This window comes from Salvelinus namaycush, chromosome 23 (assembly GCF_016432855.1).
Source record: "Salvelinus namaycush isolate Seneca chromosome 23, SaNama_1.0, whole genome shotgun sequence".
In the NCBI taxonomy this organism is placed as follows: domain Eukaryota; kingdom Metazoa; phylum Chordata; class Actinopteri; order Salmoniformes; family Salmonidae; genus Salvelinus; species Salvelinus namaycush.
The window spans coordinates 3,574,113-3,588,568 of NC_052329.1; the positions used below are offsets into that span (position 1 = coordinate 3,574,113).

Consider the following 14,456-nt stretch of genomic DNA (forward strand, 5'->3'; position numbering starts at 1 on the left):
AATTTTCATAGAAGTGGTCTCTCTCTCTCTCACTCTCTCTCTCTCTCTCTCTCTCTCTCTCTCTCTCTCTCTCTCTCTCTCTCTCTCTCTCTCTCTCTCTCTCTCTATTTCTCTCTTTCTCTCCATGCATCTCTCTAATCCATTTAGTCACAATTTCACTTTTTACTTATTAAAATAATTTATAGTACAGTATGATGTAATATCTGTCTGAATGGATCCATCAGATGTTGTTGAAGAACAGATACTGTATCTCCTGTATTACACATTACCTTCAATAACATCACCCTCACAGGCTTCCTCCAATTACCTTCAATTATCTGCTCCCCAAGTTATCCTCCAATAACAAGTCCCCAATTAACCCCCTCCTGCCGCTCCCTCCCTACAAGCACCCCCTGGTGGCTGTGTGCTTGTTTTTTAGCCGGGGGCTCATTTCTCCCTATATCAGCAGCTCCCCTTCTCTCCTCTTCCTCTCCCTCTTTCACTCTGACACTCTCTGCAGGAGATGCCAGACTGACAGACATCCTCTCTCTCTCTGTCTGTCTGTCTGTCTGCCTCACCAGGATAAAGTTTGCTGTTGCCAGGTAGGGAGGAGGTAGAACAAGGTTTTGTGTATCTATAACTGTTGTTTCACATGTCTGGTTACAGGTGTCTGTGTTGTATGGTGTGTCTCTTCATTGAAAGCACTTTTTGATCATGTCTTTCTGTCTACAGAGTGTTCTGTCTGCAAGGTCTTGGTTTGGTCTCTCTGCAACAGGTGACGGAACTCTCCCAGTCCTCGGCCTTGTCTCTCTCCAGGTGATGAGCCTCTGGGGCTGGCTGTGGCTGCTCTACTGCCTCCATGTCCCTGGGTGTGTCCGGGGTCTGTATGGAGGTGGAAAGGGGGCTTGTCGGCTGATAGCTAAGCAGGTCTCCGGCAGTGTTTATCGGGCAGGAGATGTGGTCATTGGGGGCCTGTTCCCCATCCATGTGGAAGCCCCTCTGCCAGAGCAGGAGTTCAGGAGCATTAAGGAATATTCTACCTGTACAATGTATGCAGCATGTTGTGTGATAACAGCTTTTTGTCATTGTGTTTTCACGTGAATGTAATGTGTATTAAGTTACCTCCTATCTCTCCGTTTCTTCCTTTCTTCCGTCTGTCAGTTTCAAACAGCGTGCTTACCGTTGGCTCCAGACTATGATCTTTGCTGTGGAGGAGATTAACCGTGACCCAGCCCTCCTGCCTAACCTCACCCTGGGGTTCCTGGCTGCTGACACATGTCGGTCAGAGGGCATCACCCTGGGGGCAGCCCTAGCCATGGTGACCGGCAAAGAGGCCTCCGTGGTGGGCACAGAGTGTGGCACAACCCCCGAGGTTCCCGTCATCATCGGGGATGCCCACTCCTCAGCCTCCATGGTGGTGGCACAGACCCTCGGGCCATTTGATTTACCCATGGTGAGGCAGGGGTTGGATTACAGGTTGGGATGAGATGATGCCTCTTTTCACATTACATTTCAATCTCTTTCTAGATGTCTCTCTCTTTAACGTTTACTTTCCTTCTCCCTCTGCTCTCTGCCTCTTACAAATTATAATTATCCTTGACTCTCGCTCTCGGTCTCTCTGTCTCTCACTGTCGAACTCACTCCCTGTCTCTCTCTGTCTCACTGTCTCTCTCACTCTCTGTCTCTCTCACTCTGTTCTCTCCCAGGTGAGTTACTTTGCCACCTGTGCGTGTTTGAGTGACAACTTGAGGTACCCCTCGTTCTTCCGGACTGTACCCAGCGATGCCTTCCAGGCTCGGGGCATGGCCAAGCTGCTGCGTCTGCTGAGATGGGTGTGGGTGGGACTAGTTTCAGAGGATGATGACTATGGCAAGTTTGGGGTTCAGCTGCTTCTCCAAGAGCTCCAGGGATCTGGGGTGTGTGTCGCTTACTCTGAGGTCCTCCCCAAGGTACGACCTCACTCTGATGATCTGACAGTAAACTCTCTCTTTTGCTCTCTCTTTCTCTCTCTCTTTCACTCTGACTCTCTCTTCTAATCTAATAGAAACGCTCTCTCTGATTTTTTCTGACTCTCTTCCCTTTCTCTCACTGATGGTCATCCCCAAGTTACCGTCTAAGAGAAAGATCAGGCACATTGTGGACACCATCAGAGGATCTACTGCCAGAGTGGTGGTGGCATTTGTAGGATTCACGGGACATTCAGGGGTGAGCAGTTACCGGTCAGAGTATTGTTAATGATTTGTAACACAGCTGTAGCAGTGTCCTTGTGTCTTACCATGTCTTGATGCCCTTTATAGACACAATAATGTCCTAATTGATAATCATGCATTTCAGCTTGACTATCTTGATCTTTTTAACGATTTCATTCTCCAGGCCCTGATGGAAGAGGTTGTCCGCCAGAACATTACAGATAAGCAGTGGATTGCCTCAGAATCCTGGGTCACCTACTCTACTATTGCCGCCCCGATGAACCTGCCCTCTCTTGCCGGGACAATCGGTTTTGCCCTGAAGAAAGCTGACATTCCCGGCCTGGGGCCTTTCCTAACACGCCTCCATCCAGACGGGGACTACCAGAAGTCCGACCCCTTCCTGAGGGATTTGTGGGAAGAGATGTTTGGGTGTTCTCTGGGGGTTGACCTCAGCATGACGCTGTCGTCCAGGCGACAGTGTACTGGGTCAGAGGTCATACGTGAGGGAGACTTTACACCTAAATCTCTGTTTTTTGTCCTGATTCCCAATGTTATCTCAGTAAAATGAAGTGTCAATCCTAGGTGAGGGGGAGAGCCAGTATGCTGACGTGTCTCAGCTGAGAGCCAGCTATAATGTGTACAAGGCTGTGTACGCCATCGCCTACGCCATACAGGATATGGTGGCCTGTCGACCAGGGGACGGAGTCTTTAATGGTGGACAGTGCCCTGATATCAGGAAGCTTCAGCCCAGCCAGGTGAGAATAACATGTTGATCTGTTTTCAAGTTAACAACACTAATGTTTCCAGTCAGGATACAGTGAAGACACTTTGTAAGGTTTGAGTTCTAAAGAACAAAAGCCACAACTGGTTCTAACTCTTAATCCTGTTCCAATGCCCTTTTCTCTTTGAGATTGTTCATTATCTGAGGGGAGTGAACTTCAGTACTCCTGTGGGGGAATCTTTCCACTTCGACATGAATGGTGATCCGCCTGCCTCTTATGACATCATCAACTGGCATGTGACCCCCGAGGGGACGGCAGAGTTTGTCCAGGTCGGACAGTTTTTGTCCTCTGAGGGATCGGACGACCAGTTCCACATCGACATGGATAAAGTGGTGTGGGGTGGGGGCAGCGGAGATGAGGTGAGAACAGTTCAGTTTAGTGTGTGTGTGTGTGTGTGTGTGTGTGTGTGTGTGTGTGTGTGTGTGTGTGTGTGTGTGTGTGTGTGTGTGTGTGTGTGTGTGTGTGTGTGTGTGTGTGTGTGTGTGCGTGTGTGACTGATAGAGAGAGAATTATTGAGTTTATCACCCTGAAGCTGACATACAGAAAAGAGAAAGACATAAAGAAGACCGAATAAATAACAGGGGAATGTTATCTCAGACAGAAAGTCAACATGACTCTGAACGCTGTCTTTTTTTAACTAGGCAAGTCAGATAAGAACAATTGTTTTTTACCATGACGACCTACCCCAGCCAAACCCGGAAGACGCTGGACCAATTGTGCGCCCTATGGGCCGAATGCAATACAGCCTGGATTTGAACCAGGGGCTGTAGTGACACCTCTTGCATTGATATGCAGTGCCTTAGAACGCTGAGCCACTCAGGAGGAACATGATACTGAATTTGAGATATTATTGTGGTCATTTTCCTGACATAGTCCCTAAAGGGGCCCAGCAAGCCTGCCTGCCTGTGAAATAATGATGATAATAGCAATGATGACAATGATGATGATAATGATGACATCGTCCTCTCCGCTTTCTGGTAGGTCCCTGTGTCTGTATGCAGTGCTGACTGTCCCCCTGGTACCAGGCATGCGGTACAGAAGGGGAAGCCTGTTTGCTGCTTCGACTGTCTGTCCTGCGCTGAGGGAGAGATCAGCAACACAACAGGTAGTCTATCTAGGGTTCTGATTCCAATTCATATTTTTCCTCATACCCGACTGGTCCGGATTTGTACTCCTCATTCTTCTTCCTTCTCAATCAGGGTCAGTTGAGTGTATTAGGTGTCCAGAGCGGTTCTGGTCCAACCCTGATCGTACAGCCTGCATCCCCCAGCTGGTGGACTTCCTCTCCTACAGCGACACCATGGGTGTCATCCTGTCTGTCATCTCAGTTTCCGGGGCAACACTCACAGCCGGTGCCCTGGCCACCTTCCTCTACCACCGTCACACGGCCCTGGTGAGTTGAATCATATGATCATATATAGAGGTACTGGACAGAGATGAGATTGTGTCATATAAGGATGTGATTTCTGACATCACTCTGTCTAAATTATAATTTTCTGTCTCTTTACAGGTGAAAGCCAACAACTCTGAGCTCAGCTTCCTGCTCCTGCTGTCGCTCAAGCTCTGCTTCCTGTGCGCGCTGGTTTTCATTGGCCAGCCGAAGCCATGGACGTGCATGCTGAGACACACCCTGTTTGGTATAAGCTTTGTGTTCTGCATCTCCTGTCTACTCAGCAGGACTGTGGTGGTGCTGGTGGCCTTCAGGGCCACTCTGCCTGGAGAGAACCTGATGAGATACTTCAGCCCCACCCAGCAGAGGATGGGTATCTCACTCTGCACACTCATCCAGGTGAACATCTAGTTTTTACTCTATTCTATTGGAATGTAATTGTTTCCTTCATATTACTTGTTTTCAAGAAAACTCATTAAGATAACTCAATATAACTAGTTTTCCATCCACCTCCGTTCCCTTACACAGGTGTTGATCTGTGTGCTGTGGCTGGCCCTAGCTCCACCCCGACCTGCTGAGAGGAGGGGCAGAGAGGCTCGGGGGCCGAGGGTCGTCCTGGAGTGTGAGGTGGGCTCTGTGGTTGGCTTCTCTCTGGTGTTGGGCTACATCGGCCTGCTGGCCTCCCTCTGTCTCCTCTTAGCCTTCCTGGCCAGGAAACTCCCAGACAACTTCAACGAGGCCAAGTACATCACCTTCAGCATGCTGATCTTCTGTGCCGTGTGGATCTCCTTCATCCCTGCCTACGTCAGCTCTCCTGGGAAGTACACAGTAGCTGTAGAGATCTTTGCCATCCTGGCCTCCAGCTTTGGGCTGCTGTTCTGTCTGTTTGCTCCAAAATGTTACATCATCCTTCTGAGACCAGAGAGAAACACCAAGAAACACATGATGTCCAAATAGAAACCACCAAGAAATGCATGATGTCCAATTAGAAACCACCAAGAAACACATGATGTCCAATTAGAAACCACCAAGAAACACACGATGTCCAATTAGAAATCACCAAGAAACACGATGTCCAATTAGAAACCACCAAGAAACACATGATGTCCAAATAGAAACCACCAAGAAACACATGATGTCCAATTAGGAACCACCAAGAAACACATGATGTCCAATTAGAAACCACCAAGAAACACACGATGTCCAATTAGAAATCACCAAGAAACACGATGTCCAATTAGAAACCACCAAGAAACACGATGTCCAATTAGAAACCACCAAGAAACACATGATGTCCAATTAGAAACCACCAAGAAACACATGATATCCAATTAGAAACCACCAAGAAACACATGATGTCCAATTAGAAACCACCAAGAAACACATGATGTCCAATTAGAAACCACCAAGAAACACATGATGTCCAATTAGGAACCACCAAGAAACACATGATGTCCAATTAGGAACCACCAAGAAATGCATGATGTCCAATTAGAAACCACCAAGAAACACATGATGTCCAATTAGAAACCACCAAGAAACACATGATGTCCAATTAGAAACCACCAAGAAACACATGATGTCCAATTAGAAACCACCAAGAAACACATGATGTCCAATTAGAAACCACCAAGAAACACATGATGTCCAATTAGAAACCACCAAGAAACACATGATGTCCAATTAGAAACCACCAAGAAACACATGATGTCCAATTAGAAACCACCAAGAAACACATGATGTCCAATTAGAAACCACCAAGAAACACATGATGTCCAATTAGAAACCAACAAGAAACACATGATGTCCAATTAGAATCCACCAAGAAACACATTATGTCCAATTAGAAACCACCAAGAAACACATGATGTCCAATTAGAAACCACCAAGAAACACATGATGTCCAATTAGAATCCACCAAAAAACATATGATGGACAAATATTAACTTAAACATAGTCATATCGGGATTTAGGGCTCGTTGATATTCATTTCAACAGGGGAATGTCAATTCTGTTTGGAAACATTAATTTCCTGCTATACCTTCACCATATTACTTTGTTAATATTAGTATGTGTTCTTATAATGTGTCAGAATGAAACACGTCTATATGAACAATACCAATAAAGATTACGTAGTGTCTACTCATGCTGGAAGAGTTAGTATTGAGTCTGACAGTCTGACAGCACTTACAGACCTCCTACATATGATTCCTTCGTCACCCAGTCAGTGTGTGTGTGTGTGTGTGTGTGTGTGTGTGTGTGTGTGTGTGTGTGTGTGTGTGTGTGTGTGTGTGTGTGTGTGTGTGTGTGTGTGCATATGAGTGGGTGTGTCCCTCTTCGTATTCAAAATGAAAGCAGAAACATTCCACTGTCTGCTTACCCACTGTGGTCCCCTCTCCACTCCCCATCACTCCCTCTTCACACCCAAGAAGACTCAAGGCTGTAATCGCTGCCAAAAGTGATTCAACACAATACTGAGTAAAGGGTCTGAATACTTAAGTAAATGTGATATTTCAGTTTCTTTATTTTGTGTACATTTACATACGGAAAAGAAAAAAGACGTATTTGTCTTTTGAGCTTTAGGTCATGAAATCTTAGCAGCCTACTCATTCACTTTTTATAGCTACTGTTTACAGGCCTCCTGGGCCATATACAGCGTTCCTCACTGAGTTCCCTGAATTCCTGTCGGACCTTGTAGTCATAGCAGATAATAATTACATTTTTGGTGATTTTAATATTCACATGGAAAAGTCCACAGACCCACTCCAAAAGGCTTTCGGAGCCATCATAGACTCAGTGGGTTTTGTTGGTGCTACTCACTGTCACAGTCATACTCTGGACCTAGTTTTGTCCCATGGAATAAATGTTGTGGATCTTAATGCTTTTCCTCATAAACCTGGACTATCGGACCAGCATTTTATTACGTTTGCAATCGCAACAAATAATCTGCTAAGACCCCAACCAATGAGCATCAAAAGTCGTGCTATAAATTCTCAGACAACCCAAAGATTCCTTGATGCCCTTCCAGACTCCCTCTGCCTACCCAAGGACGTCAGAAGACAAAAATCAGTTAACAACCTAACTGAGGAACTCAATTTAACCTTGCGCAATACCCTAGATGCAGCTGCACCCCTAAAAACTAAAAACATTTGTCATAAGAAACTAGCTCCCTGGTATACAGAAAATACCCGAGCTCTGAAGCAAGCTTCCAGAAAATTGGAACGGAAATGGCGCCACACCAAACTGGAAGTCTTCCGACTAGCTTGGAAAGACAGTACCGTGCAGTATCGAAGAGCCCTCACTGCTGCTCGATCATCCTATTTTTCCAACTTAATTGTGGACTGTCGCAAAGCTAACTAAAAAGCAGCATTCCCCAAGAGAGGATGGCTTTCACTTCAGCAGTAATAAATTCATGAACTTCTTTGAAGAAAAGATCATGATCATTAGAAAGCAAATTACGGACTCCTCTTTAATAAATCTGCGTATTCCTCCAAAGCTCAGTTGTCCTGAGTCTGCACAACTCTGTCAGGACCTAGGATCAAGAGAGACACTCAAGTATTTTAGTACTATATCTCTTGACACAATGATGAAAATAATCATGGCCTCTAAACCTTCAAGCTGCATACTGGACCCTATTCCAACTAAACTATTGAAAGAGCTGATTCCTGTGCTTGGCCCTCCTATGTTGAACATAATAAACGGCTCTCTATCCACCGGATATGTACCAAACTCACTAAAAGGGGCAGTAATAAAGCCTCTCTTGAAAAACCCAAACCTTGACCCAGAAAATATAAAAAACGTTTGCAGACGTTTGCAGACGATCATCAAGTTTGTAGACGACACTACAGTGGTAGGCTTGATTACCAACAACGACGAGACGGCCTACAGGGAGGAGGTGAGGGCCCTCTGAGTGTGGTGTCAGGAAAATAACCTCACACGTAACGTCAACAAAACAAAGGAGATGATCGTGGACTTCAGGAAACAGCAGAGGGAGCACCCCCCTATCCACATCGACGGGACAGTAGTGGAGAAGGTGGAAAGTTTTAAGTTCCTCGGCGTACACATCAAGGACAAACTGAATTGGTCCACCCACACAGACAGCGTGGTGAAGAAGGCGCAGCAGCGCCTCTTCAACCTCAGGAGGCTGAAGAATTTCGGCTTGTCACCAAAAGCACTCACAAACTTTTACAGATGCAAAATCGAGAGCATCCTGTCAGGCTGTATCACCGCCTGGTACGGCAACTGCTCCGCCCACAACCGTAAGGCTCTCCAGAGGGTAGTGAGTTCTGCACAACGCATCACCGGGGGCAAACTACCTGCCCTCCAGGACACCTACACCACCTGATGTCCCAGAAAGGCCATAAAGATCATCAAGGACAACAACCCCCCGAGCCACTGCCTGTTCATCCCGCTATCATCCAGAAGGCGAGGTCAGTACAGGTGCATCAAAGCAGGGACCGAGAGACTGAAAAACAGCTTCTATCTCAAGGCCATCAGACTGTTAACAGCCACCACTAACATTGAGTGGCTGCTGCCAACATACTGACTCAACTCCAGCCACTTTAATAATGTAAAAATGTATGTAAAAAATGTATCACTAGCCACTTTAAACAATGCCACTTCATATAATATTTACATACCCTACATTACTCTTCTCATATGTATATACTGTACTCTATACCATCTACTGCATCTTGCCATCTTGATGTAATACATATATCACTAGCCACTTTAAACAATGCCACTTTTATATGTTTACATACCCTACATTACTCATCTCATATGTATATACTGTACTCGATACTATCTACTGCATCTTGCCTATGCCGCTCTATACCATCACTCATTCATATATTTTTATGTACAGATTCTTTCATTCCTTTACACTGAGTGTATAAGTTAGTTGTTGTGGAATTGTTAGGTTAGATTATTCGTTGGTTATTACTGCATTGTCGGAACTAGAAGCACAAGCATTTCACTACACTCGCATTAACATCTGCTAACCATGTGTATGTGACAAATACAATTTGATTTGATTTGAGGTGATCTAGAGTTGCAATGCTGGAGTGGCATTGGATGCGTGTCCATCACATCCTCCAGTGTCACACTTCCGCATCTGCGGTGAAAGGTGGCAGAGCTAGAGCGGTGTTTGTCAGACCATGAGACATCCCGAAAATCTGTCTTCTCAGGTAAACGTCTGTAGCGTCTGATCGGTTTGACCTACAATCTACAACTTCTTGGAAAGAGGAGACTCTCGCGAACAAGTTGGTGTTCTCCGTTTTGCTCTACGACCCTCACAAGAATCAGGAGACACGTCTGAAGCCGATACCGTCGACGTGCCAATTTCTGCTTCTTATGACAATTTTTTGGGACGGTCCCTTTTGTTATTTATGAATGTGTTATTCAATGCGTTTCTATGGGCTATAGTAGTAAAGGCCAAGTTCAATATTTTATCAATACATTTGTTATAAAGACCACCAAAAACTCTGATATCTCCATCACTATCTACAACATTTTCAGACAAGATAGAATGGCCAAAGGGGGCGGTGTTGCAATCTTTTGCAGAGATAGCCTGCAGAGTTCTGTCCTACTATCCAGGTCTGTACCCAAACTATTTGAACTTCTACTTTTAAAAATCCACCTCTCTAAAAACAAGTCTCTCACCGTTGCCACCTGCTGTAGACCACCCTCTGCCCCCAGCTGTGCTCTTGACACCATATGTGAACTGATTGCCCCCCATCTATCTTCAGACCTCGTGCTGCTAGGTGACCTAAACTGGGACATGCTTAACACCCCAGCCATCCTACAATCTAAGCTTGATGCCCTCAATCTCACACAAATTATCAATGAACCTACCAGGTACCACCCCAAAGCCATAAACACGGGCACCCTCACAGATATCATCCTAACCAACTTGCCCTCTAAATACACCTATGCTGTTTTCAACCAAGATCTCAGCAATCACTGCCTCATTGCCTGCATCCGTAATGGGTCAGCGGTCAAACGAACTCCACTCATCACTGTCAAACGCTCCCTGAAACACCTCAGCGAGCAGGGCTTTCTAATCGACCTGGCCCGGGTATCCTGGAAGGATATTGACCTCATCCCGTCAGTAGAGGATGCCTGGTTATTTTTTAAATGCCTTCCTCACCATCTTAAATATGCATGCCCCATTCAAGAAATTTAGAACCAGGAGCAGATATAGCCCTTGGTTCTCTCCAGACCTGACTGCCCTTAACCAACACAAAAACATCCTATGGAGTTCTGCATTAGCATCGAACAGCCCCCGTGATATGCAACTTTTCAGGCAAGTTAGAAACCGATATACACAGGCAGTTAGAAAAGCCAGGGCTAGCATTTTCAAGCAGAAATTTGCCTCCTGCAACACAAACTCAAAAAGTTCTGGGACACTGTAAAGTCCATGGAGAATAAGAACACCTCCTCCCAGCTGCCCACTGCACTGAGGATAGGAAATACCAATAAATCCACTATAATTTAGAATTTCAAGAAGCATTTTTCTACGGCTGGCCATGCTTTCCACCTGGCTACCCCTACCCCGGTCAACAGCACTACACCCCCCACAGCAACTCGCACAAGCCTTCCCCATGTCTCCTTCTCCCAAATCCAGTCAGCTGATGTTCTGAAATAGCTGCAAAACCTGGACCCCTACAAATCGGAGGGCCTGTTTTCCGGGCCTCTGGCAGTCTCTATGGGGGTGCCACAGGATTACTATTTTTGGGCCGACTCTCTTCTCTGTATACATCAAGGATGTCGCTCTTGCTGCTGGTGAGTCTCTGATCCACCTCTATGCAGACGACACCATTCTGTATACTTCTGGCCCTTCTTTGGACACTGTGTTAACAACCCTCCAGACGAGCTTCAATGCCATACAACTCTCCTTCCGTGGCCTCCAACTGCTCTTAAATACAAGTAAAACTAAATGCATGCTCTTCAACCGATTGCTGCCTGCACCTGCCCGCCCATCCAGCATCACTACTCTGGACGGTTCTGACTTAGAATATGTGGACAACTACAAATACCTAGGTGTCTGGTTAGACTGTAAACTCTCCTTCCAGACTCACATCAAACATCTCCAATCCAAAGTTAAATCTAGATTTGGCTTCCTATTTCGCAACAAAGCATCCTTCACTCATGCTCCAAACATACCCTCGTAAAACTGACCATCCTACCAATCCTCGACTTCGGCGATGTCATTTACAAAATAGCCTCCAATACCCTACTCAATAAATTGGATGCAGTCTATCACAGTGCCATCCGTTTTGTCACCAAAGCCCCATATACTACCCACCACTGCAACCTGTTTACTCTCGTTGGCTGGCCCTCGCTTCATATTCGTCGCCAAACCCACTGGCTCCAGGTCATCTACAAGACCCTGCTAGGTAAAGTCCCCCCTTATCTCAGCTCGCTGGTCACCATAGCAGCACCCACCTGTAGCACGCAAAATATGGCCGAAAAAACAGCAAAGACTGGGAAGGAGAACAGGGTATAATGTAATGAATTCCGAGCATCCCAGGAGATGACAGAAAAGCTTCCTGTAGGCAAATCAGAAAACCAAGCCCACCACCCAGATCTCATTCACAAATGGAGAAACCCAAGAGAAATGCTGCTTTGTTTTCTAATGCCAGGACATTGTTTGACACAGGAACTACATATGGGAATAACACTGTTAATTCTTCAGAATCTAAGGCGTTGAGTGGGGGGTTCTAAACTGACATTCCATTTTTTTAAGATGGTCATACTATGGGTCATTTAGCTAATTGATTTTAAAAAATGTAGGACCCCTTTAGGTATAAAAATATATATTTATTTATTTATTTCACCTTTATTTAACCAGGTAGGCAAATTGAGAACACGTTCTCATTTACAATTGCGACCTGGCCAAGATAAAGCAAAGCAGTTCGACACATACAACAACACATAGTTACACATGGAGTAAAACAAACATACAGTCAATAATACAGTGAAAAATAAGTCTATATACAATGTGAGCAAGTAAGGTGAGATAAGGGAGGTGAAGGCAAACAAAATATATATATAAATAAATAAAAATATAAAAAAGGCCATGGTGGCGAAGTAATTACAATATAGCAAGTAAAAAAAACACTGGAATGGTTGGTTTGCAGTGGAAGAAAGTGCAAAGTAGAGATAGAAATAATGGGGTGCAAAGGAGCAAAATAAATAAATAAATACAGTAGGTAAAGAGGTAGTTGTTTGGGCTAAATTATAGATGGGCTATGTACAGGTGCAGTAATCTATGAGCTGCTCTGACAGCTGGTGCTTAAAGCTAGTGAGGGAGATAAGTGTTTCCAGTTTCAGAGATTTTTGTAGTTCGTTCCAGTCATTGGCAGCAGAGAACTGGAAGGAGAGGCGGCCAAAGGAAGAATTGGTTTTGGGGGTGACCAGAGAGATATACCTGCTGGAGCGCGTGCTACAGGTAGGTGCTGCTATGGTGACCAGCGAGCTGAGATAAGGGGGGACTTTACCTAGCAGGGTTTTGTAGATGACCTGGAGCCAGTGGGTTTGGCGACGAGTATGAAGCGAGGGCCAGCCAACGAGAGTGTACAGGTCGCAGTGGTGGGTAGTATATGGGGCTTTGGTGACAAAACGGATGGCACTGTGATAGACTGCATCCAATTTATTGAGTAGGGTTTTGGAGGCTATTTTGTAAATGACATCACCGAAGTCGAGGATTGCTAGGATGGTCAGTTTTACGAGGGTATGTTTGGCAGCATGAGTGAAGGATGCTTTGTTGCGGAATAGGAAGCCAATTCTAGATTTAACTTTGGATTGGAGATGTTTGATGTGAGTCTGGAAGGAGAGTTTACAGTCTAACCAGACACCTAGGTATTTGTAGTTGTCCACATATTCTAAGTCAGAGCCGTCCAGAGTAGTGATGTTGGACAGGCGGGCAGGAGCAGGCAGCGATCGGTTGAAGAGCATGCATTTAGTTTTACTTGTATTTAAGAGCAATTGGAGGCCACGGAAGGAGAGTTGTATGGCATTGAAGCTCGCCTGGAGGGTTGTTAACACAGTGTCAAAAGAAGGCCCAGAAGTATACAGAATAGTGTCGTCTGCGTAGAGGTGGATCAGAGACTCACCAGCAGCAAGAGCGACATCATTGATGTATACAGAGAAGAGAGTCGGTCCAAGAATTGAACCCTGTGGCACCCCCATAGAGACTGCCAGAGGTCCGGACAACAGACCCTCCGATTTGACACACTGAACTCGATCAGAGAAGTAGTTGGTGAACCAGACGAGGCAATCATTAGAGAAACCAAGGCTGTCGAGTCTGCCGATGAGGATGTGGTGATTGACAGAGTCAAAAGCCTTGGCCAGGTCAATGAATATGGCTGCACAGTATTGTTTCCTGTCGATGGCGGTTAAGATATCGTTTATGACCTTGAGCGTGGCTGAGGTGCACCCATGACCAGCTCTGAAACCAGATTGCATAGCGGAGAAGGTATGGTGGGATTCGAAATGGTCGGTTATCTGTTTGTTGACTTGGCTTTCGAAGACCTTAGAAAGGCAGGGTAGGATAGATATAGGTCTGTAGCTGTTTGGGTCAAGAGTGTCCCCCCCTTTGAAGAGGGGGATAACCGCAGCTGCTTTCCAATCTTTGGGAATCTCAGACGACACGAAAGAGAGGTTGAAAAGGCTAGTAATAGGGGTGGCAACAATTTCAACAGATAGTTTTAGAAAGAAAGGGTCCAGATTATCTAGCCCGGCTGATTTGTAAGGGTCCAGATTTTGCAGCTCTTTCAGAACATCAGCTGACTGTATTTGGGAGAAAGAGAAATGGGGAAGGCGTGGGCGAGTAGCAGAGGGGAGGGCAGTGCTGTTGACCGGGGTAGGGGTAGCCAGGTGGAAAGCATGGCCAGCCGTAGAAAAATGCTTATTGAAATTCTCAATTATAGTGGATTTGTCGGTGGTGACAGTGTTTCCTATCTTCAGTGCAGTTGGAAGCTGGGAGGAGGTGTTCTTATTCTCCATGGACTTTACAGTGTCCCAGAACTTTTTTGAGTTTGTGTTGCAGGAAGCAAATTTCTGCTTGAAAAAGCTAGCCTTGGCTTTTCTAACTGCCTGTGTATATTGGTT

At 45.6% G+C, this 14,456-nt stretch overlaps 1 protein-coding gene across 1 annotated transcript; it reads left to right on the forward strand.

Annotated features, from left to right (window-relative positions):
- Positions 1 to 798: 798 nt before the first annotated feature.
- On the forward strand, positions 799 to 5,297 carry LOC120018852 (extracellular calcium-sensing receptor-like). The gene is made up of 11 exons (XM_038962072.1): positions 799 to 1,028; positions 1,141 to 1,432; positions 1,686 to 1,928; positions 2,086 to 2,184; positions 2,353 to 2,668; positions 2,751 to 2,923; positions 3,079 to 3,309; positions 3,932 to 4,055; positions 4,150 to 4,343; positions 4,461 to 4,739; positions 4,869 to 5,297. The coding sequence occupies exons 1-11, from the start codon at positions 799 to 801 to the stop codon at positions 5,295 to 5,297; spliced, it is 2,610 nt and encodes an 869-aa protein (XP_038818000.1).
- The last annotated feature ends 9,159 nt before the right edge of the window (positions 5,298 to 14,456 follow it).